At 44.1% G+C, this 13,167-nt stretch overlaps 1 protein-coding gene across 1 annotated transcript in view; it reads right to left on the bottom strand.

The window, feature by feature from the left end:
- Positions 1–247: 247 nt before the first annotated feature.
- The window catches only part of WNT3A (Wnt family member 3A), a 60,496-nt gene continuing 47,576 nt past the window's right edge, over positions 248–13,167 (bottom strand). The window contains exons 4-5 of the mRNA XM_006146970.2: positions 1,775–2,287; positions 248–592 (exon numbers count right to left, since the gene is read on the bottom strand). Coding sequence (XP_006147032.1) covers positions 1,808–2,287 — 480 coding nt within the window. The 3' untranslated portion in view covers positions 248–592; positions 1,775–1,807. The remainder of the gene's footprint in view (positions 593–1,774; positions 2,288–13,167) is intronic.

The following is a 13,167-nucleotide window of genomic DNA, read 5'->3' as shown; positions in this document are numbered from 1 at the left end:
GGCCCTCTTCTTGAATCCTCCTCCTCAGATCCAGCCTCTGAACTGGCATCTTCTCTACTTCCCAACACCAAGCCTACCCATCACCAAAAATTCAGCACAAACCACAGATTTATTTAATTTCTTTTTTTTCTTTTACTTTACCCATTGTTTGAAACTCACAAGCTATGCCTAAAATAATTTCTTTCATAGAAAGAAAAGGAAAAAAACAACAACACATCCATTCATCTAACTCCAGTGTATGGTGGATATAGCAGCATTGGAAATAAAATTAAAACCAAAAATACAAAATTCAAGGCGGGGGGATGTCCATGTCTCCTCTTCTGGGCTCTTAGGCATCCCATCTGGCCATGTCTCCTTCCTCTGCCTGGAGGGTAAGAGAGGATTCACAGTGGCAAAGGCTGAGGATGCTTTCAGCAGGGTGGCCCATGGATACAGGCTGGATGGGTCCAGAGGTCTCTCGTACTCAGGCCTGGTGGATGAGTCAGAAGGTGAGGGCCTAGTGGCCACACAAAGGCTCTGAAACAATGGCCAGTGGCAGGAAGGCTGTGGGTCCTCCATCGGCAACATGGTTGTATGCTTCTGCCCCTACAAACTTCCAGACAACCCAAAATGAGGCCAGTGGTTTCTGGCAGCTTTAGAGGGGCTGCCGATGGGGGTAGGCAGAGGAAGGTGTTGAGGCCAGGAGGAGGTGGGGAAAAGATAGGACAGGGGGCTTCCTCTTTTTTCCTGTCACTGGGATGGTGGGGGGATTCGAGGACAGGGAAGGGGGGCAGGCAACTGCAAAGGAGAGGGCACAGCTGACGACGTTGAGAGCTGGGACCAGCCAGGGAATTGCAGAAACATTTCCTGGGAAGAGCCTAGGATGTCCAATGCCAGGCCAGAGACAGGTCTCAGAGGGAAGGGGTCAAGGAAGCCCTAGGATTCCAGCCCCTCCTCAGCTTCCATCCACAACATTTTCTCCCAGGACAGAGATCTGTTCCTAGGGTTGAAGATGGGGGAAGCTGCAGGTTCTCCTCTGTACAGTTCTTGTTCAGGTGAGTGGACAAGTCTTAGGCTGAAGGATGGATGTCACAGGCCTCTGTGTGCCTGAATCAATCCACAGTGCCCGGCTTAGAGGGGTCCCCAAATCCCAGAGGCACAGGGATGGAGAGGTGAACCTTCTTGGTTGAATCTTGAGAGCCTCTCCCCACTCAGGATTCCTGTCCCGAAGCAGAAGTTTCGCTCCCATTGAAGCCCCACTCATCCAGGAAGAAGCCTACTCCCAGATAAGAACCCCGCACCATCCAGGAGCCCCACTCTGTCCAGGTAGGAGCCCCTTACCCAGTTAGAAGCCCCATCCCAAGATTAGAGTCACACTAGCAGAGGAGCCCTGGGCGGTCCAGTTAGGAGCTCCACCTTACCCCTTGGGTACCCTGGCCTAATCTTAATCCCTGCGCCTAAGAAGAGCCCCACCCTCTGGGAGGAGCCCACCCCAAACCCTCGCATCCAGAGCTTCATCCCCATTCGTAGGGGGCTTTCCCGGGATAGGAAGGAGTTCTGCTCCATCCAGGCAGAAGCCCCGCCTCACCTTGGAGCCCCGCCTCCATCAGGAGGAGCTCCGCCCCTAGAGAAGAGCTCACACGGGAGCTCGCTCCATCCTGAGCCCCGCCCCACTGGGAGGAACCCTGACTCTTTCTTAGGGAGGAGCTCCACTCCCTGTTAGGAGCCCCACCCCAGAGCTGGAGTCCTGCCCCATCCAGGGAGGAGGCCTGCCCTGTCCAGGGAAAAGCCTCACCCTGCCGTCACCCGAGCGAGTCGTCACCGCTGCCTACTTGCAGGTGTGCACGTCGTAGACGCGCGCGCACTCTTGGCAGCTGACGTAGCAGCACCAGTGGAAGACGCAGTGGCACTTCTCCCTGCGCCGCTCAGTGCGCGCGTTGTGGCCCCGGCCGCAGCACAGCAGGTCGCAGCCGTCGATGCCGTGCGAGCTCACGTTGCAGGTGCGGTCGCGCGTGCCGAAGGAGCCTGTCTCCGGGTTGGGCTCGCAGAAGTTGGGCGAGGCTTCGTAGTAGACCAGGTCGCGCTCTGTGGGCACCTTGAAGTAGGTGTAGCGTGGCCGCAGGGTCTCCACCCAGCCGCGCGACTCTCGGTGTTTCTCGACCACCATCTCTGAGGCGCTGTCGTACTTGTCCTTGAGGAAGTCGCCGATGGCGCGGAAGTCGGGCTGCGACCACCAGCAGGTCTTCACCTCGCAGCTGCCTGACAACCCGTGGCACTTACACTTGAGATGCATGTGGCTGGCAATGGCCTGTGGGAACAAGAGCGCGAGCAAGCATCAGGGCAGCCCTCTGGTGCGACTGGTGGTGGTGGGGAGGTGTTGCTGCTCCTTGCCTGAAGCCCACCTATTTCACCCCGTTCCCCCAGCCCTGACTCCCAGGCAGAGCAAAAGTCCTTTCTGTGGGACCCCAGTGTCACCCCTTTCCTCTGGATCAGTGCCATCTCCCCACCCAGACCCAAGGCCTCTGGAGGGCAGAGCCTGGAAGGCTCCTCTCTCTTTATAAGGTGCTTGCCATAGGGCATGTGTGCTTGCAGGATACAGAGAGATACAGAGAGAGGAAAAGTGAGAAATCACCCCCCAGGTGGGGATGGCCAAAATCTCTTCTCCTCTATTCTCTCTGGATTTTGGGCAGGTACACACAAACAACTGGAGTGATTTTCAAGCTGCCAGGTCGGGAACTCGAACTGCCCTCGGCCATGTGGAAATCCAGTGCCTTAACCACCATGCTACCTGCTGGATCCTGCTCCTCTCTTTATCTGTCGGCCGAGGCTAAGTTTACTACTATGATGGAGTGAAGGAAGGAAGGGATGTGAGAACATACAGTAAAAGTGGAGAATAGGGCTGAGAGTGTGGGGATACAGGAGGGAAGATACTCATTCGGACCGGGAGTACTAGGAATGCTGCCCAGAGGTGGCGCATATGAGCTGGATGGGAAAGCAGGAGGGCCTGACTATGGGTAGTGGGAGTGGCCCAGGATGATAGTCTTTTTATGGGGATTTTTTTTTTTTTTTAAGGTTTTTGCCACAGGGTGAATGCCCTCGCTGGACAGAGGCAGTGAGTGGGAAAGTGAGAAATCATCTCCCAGGGACGATGGTTACTCTACAACCTCTTCTCCATTTTCCTCCTGGGATTTTGGGCATGTATGCACAGCGCCTGGTGTGAATTTTCTAGCCTCCAGATCTGGGACTTGAATGGTGGTCGCCCATGTGGGAGTCTAGTGCCTTAACCACTATACCACCTGCTAGACTCCTTACAGGGACTTTTTTTTTTTTTTTTTTAAGATTTTTGCCATAGGGTGTGTGCATTCACCAGACACACACACACACACACACACGGAATATGAGAAATTGCCTCCCAGGAAGGATGGCCACTCCACGATCTCTTCTCCATTCTCTTATGATTTTGGGCATGCATGCTCACATACCAGGTATGATTTTCAAGGCACCAGGTCTGGGACTTGAACTGTTGTCAGCAATGTGGGAGTCTGGTGACCCATTAGGCTAACTGCTGGTTCCCTTGATGGGCACTTTTAAGGAGTGGAAAGAGGAGGAAGGTGGCAGTGTGGGAGGCCTTGGGGACCTGAGAATGACAGGCAGAGCTTGGTTCAGGAGCATATGTTTTCAATAATAGCAGTGAAGAACTTGGGCCAGCCAGTGGCCTGGTGGTTAAGGCAAACAGATCCCACATGACCCACTGGGCAGTTTGTGTCCCAGATCAGCAGCTTGAAAATCACACCGGGCTCGTGGGCATGCATGCCCCAAATCCCAAAAGGAGATTGGAGGAGAGGGGATTGTGGCGTGGCTCACCCCCCGGGGGGATGATTTCTCACTTTCCCTCTCTGCCTCTCTCTTTCCTTGGCAAGTATACACACCCTATAGAAAAAAAACAAAGAAGAGTGTAATGAGGGACCAGCAGGTGGCTTGGTGGTTAAGGTGCTGGACACTCCCTCATGTCCGACCATGGTTTGAGTTTTGGGCCTGGTGGCTTGCTTTCCCACTTTCCTTTTCTCTCTGTTTCTATCTCTGGTTAAATTAAAATAAATGAATTAAGAAATAAAATTAAATAAATAATCCTTTTTTAAAAAGTGTAATGAGGAAACTCAGCTTTTCTTCTTTTCCCTTTTTCCTTTTTTTTTTTTTTTTTTTTTGAGGAGGTTTTTGCTATAGGGCACGTGCGCTCGCCAGACAGACAGAAAGACAGAGAGACAGAAAGCAAGAAATCACCCCCCCAGGGGAGATGGCCATGCTGCAGTCCTTTCTCCTCCAGTCTTCTCTCGGCATCTTGGGCATGCATGCACACGCGCCCAGTGTCAGTTTTAAGCCACCGGGTCCAGGACACGAACTGCGGTCGACTACATGGGAGTCCAGCGACATAGCCATTACACTAACTGCTGGTCCCTCTTCCCTTTTTTCTTTAAGGGAAGAGATGAGAATAGGGGCGAAGGGGCATATAATAGTCAGAACTGTCTATGTGGCAGGGTCCATTGTGGTAGCCATTGGCCACATGTGAGCTCCTGAGATGTAGCTAGTCCAGATTGAGGTGTGATGTACTGTAAGTGCAAACCACACACTGGATTTTCAAGACTGTGTAAGAAAAAGATGTAAAATATCTAATTTACAATTTTAATATTGATTACAGTATTGAAATAGCATGCTGGTATAGTTGTTCCTTGGCATCTGCAAGAGATTGATCCCAGGACTGTTGGCATATACCAAAATGCCAGCACATTTGCTCAAGTTTCTTACATGAAATGATGTAATATTTGCATATAACCTATGCACATCCTCCCATGAGAGAGAGACCCTTCACAGAGTCTTGCTCGACTGCAATCTTCCCTGAACCTCGCAATCAGCCAGGATCACAGGTGGCAAAATGTGTGTTCAGGTGGACCCAGGATGCTAACTTGGGTCTCCCATGTAGTTCGTTTTGTGCAGCTGAGCCCTACCACCTGTGTCACTGGGGCTGGGTCTTCTCCTATGTACTTTATTTTATTTTTTAAAATTTTCTTATTTCTTTATTTCTTCTAAGACAGAGATCCCCAATAGGGTGATTCACTCTATAATTGATCCACAGCATCAGCCAGTCAAGACTGGGGACACAGTTGTGTGTGCTTGGCATGTATGTGGGACCTTCCCTTGTGGTTTCAGCATTACGGAGTGTTGCTTTACCACTGTACCACTGTGGCTGGTCCTAATGTATGCTTTATTTTTTATTTTTATTTTTTAAAGTTTTATTATTTTTTTAACCTTAGGGCATGTGTACTTGCCAGAGAGAGACAGAGACAGTAAGAGGAAAGTAAGAAATCACCCCCCAGGGTGGATGGCCATGCCACAATCCCTTCTCCTCTATTCTCCTCCTGGGGTCTTGGGCGCACGTGCACACACACACACACATACCTGGTGTGATTTTCAATTCACTGAGTCTGGGATTCAAACTGTGGTCAGCCATGTGAGAATACAGTGACATAACCACTATACCATCTGCCAGCCCCCCCTACTGTATACTTTAAATCATCTCTAGATTATCTGTAAAACCTAATATAATGTAAATCAATGTTATATTGTATTGCTTTTTAAAATTTGTATTATTTTTAAACCATTGTGCTATTTTTTTTTTCTTCAAACATTTTTCAACATTGGGTTGGTTTGACCAACCCAGTGGACACAGAAGCCATGGCTACAGAGGACCAACTGTATACTGGGTTAAATGAAATTTAGTATTAAAAATGATTTTTCTGAGGCTAGCAGGTAGCATGGTGGTTAAGGTGCTGGACTCCCACATATTTGACCATGGTTCCAGTCCTGGACTCAGCAGCTTGAAAATCATACCAGGTGTATGTGCTCAAAATCCCAGAAGGAGAATGGAAGAGAAGGGACTGCAGTGGGGCCATTCCCCTGGGCGGGTGATTTCTCACTTTCCCTTTCTCTGTCTTTTTCTGTTTCTCTTTAGTTAGTGCATGTATGCTATGGCAAAAACCTTTAAAAAAAAAAAAAGATTTTCCCTGTTAACTCTTTAGATGTGTTTACTAGGACTGGCTCTGCGGTGTAGCAGTAACGTGCTGCTCAAGACGATAGATCCTGCATGGTAACCTCAGTTCAATTCCCTGGCCCGGTCAGCCTGAAACACACCAGGCACATGCAGGAGTGCCCAAAATCCAATGGATTGGAGGTCTGGAGGAAGGCATTGCAGTATGACTAGACCCTGTGAAGGATATTCCTCTCTCTCTCTCATTTGCATTCTCATGTGTGTGCCTACGCTCTCTATTATGAATAAAGAAAAGAGAAGAATATAGCAAAAAAAAAATCTTGCTACTAGAAAATTTATAATTACCTATGTGGCACCTAGTTATTGCTCCCATTATAACGCTCTTGGACAGTGCTGGTATAAGGCTTCAACTGGACTCCGAGTCCAGATCTTGACTCCTCTTTGTCCCCCTCTTTTAGTTTTTTTTTTTTTTCCCCTGAATGCAGCTCCATTGTTGTTGTTTGTTACCAGATCTTGACTCCTCCTTGTCCCCCTCTTTTAGTTTTTTTTTTTTTCCCTGAATGCAGCTCCATTGTTGTTGTTTGTTATTTACTGACTGTTTCTTAAACCTCTCTGTCTCATATGTACTCTTTTCCATGGTCATCTTTTCCCGTAGGCATGGGCATCACTGAGTAACAAACCCCACTCTGCTCATTCCAACTTGACTAATATTCATTTTCTTCTCTCTTCTCTTTTGTGGACAGGTTCTTCTTCTTCTTCTTCCTCCTCCTCCTCCTCCTCCTCCTCCATCTTCTTCTTTTAAATTGTTATAGGGTGTGTGCACTCACCAGAAAGAGAGAAAGTGAGAAAGCGGCCTCTAGAGGGGATGGTCATGCCATAATCCCTTCTCTAATCTCTTCTTGGGATTTTGGGCACACACGCACATGTGCATGGCATGTTTCCCAAGCTGCTAGGTCCAGGACTTGAGCCACACAGTTGGACATGTGGTGTCTACCTGACTCAACCACCACAGCACTGGCAAGCTTATGGCTAGGTTTTTCCAAAGAGGAGTCACCACTTCACATTTCTACTTCCTTAGGCACTTTTGTTTTAATTTTATTTTCAACTAAAATTTTATAGGTACATATTTCAAAGAGTCCAATTGTTCCTATGACCTGTTAAGAACAACAAGAATTCTTGTTTCATACTCACACACACAGGCCCTTGTGATGCCTATGGTGTAACAACGATCTTGTCTTACTACTTCTTGATTTTTCAGTGTTAGGCATTGTCTATTGGCATCCTACCATGGCAAGTAGAAATTAGTTCTCTCTCTCTCTCATCATCCCACCACTCTGATGCATACTTTCTAACAGCCCTTTCAACTCTAAAAACTACAGCATAATTTCAGTTAGATTAATATTGACTACAGATAATATTAAAACAATGTTCTATGTTAACAATATTAAATGTCACACATGCTAAGCTAAGCCAAGTGACATATTAAGAAGAATTTTCCTTTTATACACAACTTTTTGTTGTTATTGTTATTAATATACCCTCCATTGATTCAGGCCCAAATTTTCCCTTAAATTGGTCTAAATATCTTATTCAAGATATTTAAGTCCACCAAGTAGTCTGTTGATTTCATCTTTCTTATTATTATTATTCTTTTTTTTTTTCTTTTGCTATAGGGCATTTGTACTCACCTAAGAGAGGGAGAAAGAGAGAGGAAAAGTGATAAATCACCCTCCAGGGCAGATGGCCATGCCACAATCTCTTCTCCTCCACTCTCCTTTTGAAATTTTTGGGCACGCACACACACGCTCCCAGTGTGTTTGTCAAACTGCTGGGTCTGGTACTCAAACTGCTCAGTTAACCATGTGGGATTCAGTTGTTTTAATATCATTTGCTGGCTCCCTGATTTCATCCTGAGATATATATATGTATGTATGTATGTGTGTGTGTATATATATATATATATATATAACCAGAAAAGGCCTTGTAAATTTTATGAATTTTGTCTGAAAACAAGTATTTTCTACAAGGCTATTCAGTTGATAATTTGGCTGGGTATAAACTTCTTGGCTTAAAATTGTTTTTCTGTTTCAGAATTCTGGGACTATTACTTCAATTTTTTCCCTAGGTTTCACCGTGGTTCCTGAAAATTCTAGTATCACTTTGATTCCTAATCCTTTCCATTAATTCTCCTTTGAAGCTTAGAGGGCTTCTCTATGTCATAGGCTCTTAATTTCATAGCAATATGTTTTATGTGGGTCTTTTTACTTCTGTTTTGCCAGTCATTTATGGACCCATTGATCTGAAACAGGTTCTCCCAAGTTTTGGAGAATGTTTCTGCTTTACTTTGCTGGCTTCCTCTTTTTTTGTGCTCATCATTGTTTTTCTCAGACAGATCTTGCAAGTTTTCTGCAGTCTCCTATTTTTCATCCGTCTTTGTTCTCTGCTTTTGGGACGGTGTCTCAACTATCTTCTAATTTTTCTGTTCAGATTTTTGCTTCTACTACCATATTTTTAATTTATAAAGAGCTCATTTTTTTCTCTGAAAAATGTTTTAAAAAATTAACACTCTGTTTCAATTTCATGGAGCAACATTTTATCTCTTAGAAAGACTAATCACAGTTTATTAAAGTTTTCATCTCTTTCAACGTCTCTTTTCAATAAATTCTTTGTTTATGTTTGCTTGTTTTAGTCGTTATAGTTGTTCTGAGAGGCATTCTTCAGAGGTCTGGTAATCCTTGCCTATCAGCTCATATTTAAAAGTGGTACACAAAAATCTTATTGAAGGTTCTTGTTTATGGGAGAAACTTGCCAACTATAAAGCCCCTATAAAGTCCCTCATTATAAAGTGCCTGGCTGCACTGTCCCCAAGTTATTATCTTCTAGTTTTTTCTTTTGGGTTGTTCAGATTTCCCCAGATATGAATTTTCCATTCTCCAGCCAGAAGGATAATTGGGGTTTATTAGGAAATCAGGATGAAAGATGAAGGTCTGAACCCCCATATGTAAAGAGACTGTTTATACTTGGGCAGCCAAACTGACAGATGTAATTGGTGTCCCTCAGACCAAGACGCTCTGCTTCACCTTTTTCAGAAAGTGAACCACCAGACTTCTGCCATAGTGAAGAAGGGATAGTTGTCTGACTGCAAAAAGCTGGGCCTAGGAGCTAGTGAGTTATAAAGTATTTAATTTTGCCATTTGGCACATGCACTTGCCAGAGAGAAAGACAGAGAGAAAGAGAGAGAGAGAGAGAGAGAGAGAGAGAGAAAGAAATAACCCTCAAAGAGACATGGTTATGCTGCAATCCCTTCTTCTTCATCTCTTCATCTTCTTCATCTCTTCATGTTGGGATTTTGGTCATGCACTGACAGATGCCCAGCATCTTTTTCAAGCTTCTGGGACTGGGATTCAAATCACAGTGTGAGATCTGACCTCCTTAACTACTAGGCCATGGGCCAGCTCTATAGTGCCTTTGAAATAGACTCTCAGGGACCAGCAGTTGGCGTAATGGCTATGTCACTGGACTCCCATGTAGTCAACCACAGTCTGAGTCCCAGACCCTGTGGTTTAAACTCACGCCAGGCACATGTGTGTGCGTGCCCAAGATCTCGAGAGGAGAATGGAGGAGAAGGGAGTGCAGTGTGGCCATCCCCCTGAGGGGTGATTTCTTGCTTCCTGTCTCTCTGTCTCTCTCGTTCTAGTGAGCGCACACGCCCTATAGCAAAAACTTCTCAAAAAAAATAGACTTTCAACAACCTTCTCATTTTTAGTCATACACACACACTCACACACACACATGTATTTCTCAAGATACTTGATATTAACAATTCCTAAATTGGTTCTCACATTTTCCCTCTACTAGCTTAAGATTCAGTTTTCTTGGGTCTGTTAAGACATTGAATATTCCTCTCTATGCTTTTAAGCTTTCAAAGTGTTGTTACCATTGTCTCTTTTTTTGTTTTCCATATTCTGAGTATTTATCTATTTATATCTCAATTTATGTTTATCTACCTAGCTACCTTTATTTATTTATATATATATCCACTTATCTTTATTTATTTACACATTCATTTATTGTCATTGTAATGTGGTCCTAGGAGAGTACAGAGGGAAATTCTTATGTTTAGCATGTCCTTTTTTTCTTAAATAGAGTGTGTGTGTGTGCGTGCGTGCATGTGTATGTATACTTGAGAGAAAGAGAGAGAAAGAACCCCTAATGGGGACCAGCAGTTGACGTAAGGGGTATGTCGCTGGACTCTCATGTAGTCAACTGCAGTTCGAGTCTCGGACCCGGTGGCTTAAACTCACGCCAGGTGCCCAAGATCCTGAGAGGAGAATGGAGGAGAAGGGATTGTGGCGTGGCCATCCTCCCTCCCTGTGGGGTGATTTCTCGCTTTCTGTCTCTCTGTCTCTTTCTGTCTTTCTGGTGAGTGCATGCGCCCTGTAGCAAAAACCTCTCTAAAAACAAAAACAAAAACAAAAACAAAAAAAAAAAAGAAAAGAAAAGAAAAGGAAAACAAACAAACGAAAGAAAAAAGAGATAGAACCCCTAACAGGGTCTTGTCACACTGATTCCTTTTCTCTAGCCCTTCAACTTGTCAAGATCTTGGGTGTTCATACATATGCTCAGAGAGTTTTCAGGCTGACTCAGGGATCTGACCCTGCAGTCAGAAATGTGACTTCTAGCAGTCCAGTGGCTATGAATTGTGCCAGCTGTGCTGGGCCAGGCTTATCATCTTTAACTGCAAGTCCTTATTTGTTTTTCAGTTCTGCAATTTCTGTGATTCTTTTCCAAATCTATTATATTATTTTTATAGCTTCCAGTACCCTGCTGAAATGTTCAAGCTGCATTTTGTAAGTAAATGTATTTTTTTCCTTATAAATTGTGCCTAATAATTTCAATGTCTGGGGTTCCTGTGGACTTGTTTCTCTAAGTTTTGCTGATTATGACGTATTATATCATTAGATTGTATCATAGGTTATTTTTGATAGAGTGCTGGACATTGTGTTTTCTTTCTTTTTTTTATTTGCTAGAGGACATGTGCTCTTACTGGAGAGATACAGAAAGAGAGAGGGAGAAAGAAAAAGAAAAAGAAATCACCCCCCTTAGGGAATGGTCATGCCACAATTCTTTCTCCTCCATGTCTTCTCCCTTTTGGGATTCTGGGTACATACACATATGTGCCCATTATGTTTTTCAAATCACTTGGTCTGGGACTCAAACCACACAGTAGGCCATGTTGGATCCGGCCACCTTAGCTACCATGCCACCAGATTGCCCTGGACATTGTGTTTAAAAAATTATTTGTTAGGGGCCAGCCCTGCAGTTTGGTAGTTAAGGGAGCTGGATCCTACATGGCTGACCACAGTTTGAATCTCTATCCCTGGTGGCTGGAAAAACATGACTGATATATGTGTGTGTTGCATGTAAAAAATCCTGAAAGGACGGAGAAATGGAGAAGGGATTGTGGCATGGCATGCCTCCTTAGGGAAGAGGGTGCTCTCTCTTTCTTTTTCTGTCTCTTTCTTTTTCTGTCTCTGTCTGTCTGTCTCTGGTTAGTGCATGTGCCCTCTAAAAATTACTAAAAAAAATTATTTGTAGAAAAAAACTAGACCTAAGTTAAGGTTATTATTATACTCCAAAGAAGATTTTTTTCCCTGCCTTTCCCAGGTGTATAGGAACACCAACAACTAGGGATCATGTTAGTCTAATTAAAAACAAAATTATTTTATTTAAATTAATTTATTCATTTATTTATTTTATGCTTTTGTTTTCTATAGAGGTTTTTGCTATAGGGCATGTGTACTCACCAGGGAGACAGAGAGATAGAAAGCAAAAAATCATCTCCCCTGAGGAGGATGGCCACGCCACACTCCCTTCCCCTCCATTCTCCTCTCAGGATCTTGGGCACGCACACGCACCTGATGTGAATTTAAGCCACCAGATCTGGGACTTGAACTGCCGTCAACTACATGGAAGTTCAGCAACATAGCCATTACACTAACTACTGGTCCCCATTTATTTATTTTAATTTGACCAGAGAGGGACAGAGAGAGAGAGAAAGTGAGAAAGCAGGCTGCCAGGTCTGGGACTCAAACCGCAGTCAGCCATGTGGGAGTCTAGTGTCCTTAAGCACCATGCCACCTGCCGGCCACCATGTTAGTCTAATTTTAACTATTGATTTTTTTTTTTTGAGCCTGCACATATGCACATGGGACAGTATGTTTCTGATTTTTCTTTATTCTACAGGATCCCAGCCTACGATGAGGCTAGATTTATTAGAGATCACACCTTTGGAGACTGCTCAGTTATGTGAACAGTCTTGACTTTATGGAAGTAAGCTCCACTTCTTCATTCTCTTACAGATTAGTAAATGTCCCCTAGGCAAAAGCTTCCCCAGTTACCAGGCTTAGAGTCCTGTCTTCTCCTTGATTTAGGGTTCCTAACATCACTGGGTAGTTATTTGACATTTAAAAATCATTTCATAAAAGTATAATATACATACAAAAAGTTTATATGTGTAAGTGCCAAACATGACAAAATTTCACAAATTATCAACTAGAGAGCACCAGAAGCCCATATAATCCTCTCTCCCTCACCAGGGCATAGATTCCAGCACCATTTCCCCAATGACTCATGATACCAGTCATCTTTCATATATGTATTGGCTATTTCTATATTTTCTTTAGCTAAGTGGCTTTTAAGTGTTTGTCTAATTTTTCTATTGGGCTGTTTATCTTTTCCTTCTTAATTTGTAATAGCCTTTTTTTAATTTATTTTTTTAAAAGCTTATTCATTTATTTGAACACCTATTTATCTATTTATTTGTTGTGATTTTTAGACTGCCAGGTCCAGGACTTGACCCATGATCAGCCATATGGAACTCCAGCACCTTAACCACCATGCCACTGGCTGGCTCCTGTAATAGCCTTTATAAAGTTGTTGGATATATGTATTGTGAACATATACTCTGCATTGGGTTGCCTTTTTAGTCTTAAAGTGGTTTCATTTTATGAAAAGAGGTTGTTAATTTGAACACAGTCCATATTATTCCATTTTTCTTTCATAGTGAGTGCTTTTCTTTCTTTCTTTCTTTCTTTCTTTTTTTTTTTTTTTTTTTTATAATTTTTTTTTTTTGGGCCAGCAAG

The sequence above is a fragment of the Tupaia chinensis genome, unplaced genomic scaffold (genome assembly GCF_000334495.1).
Source record: "Tupaia chinensis unplaced genomic scaffold, TupChi_1.0 Scaffold000197_1, whole genome shotgun sequence".
Classification (NCBI taxonomy): domain Eukaryota; kingdom Metazoa; phylum Chordata; class Mammalia; order Scandentia; family Tupaiidae; genus Tupaia; species Tupaia belangeri.
This window is presented reverse-complemented; position numbering and strand designations above follow the sequence as displayed.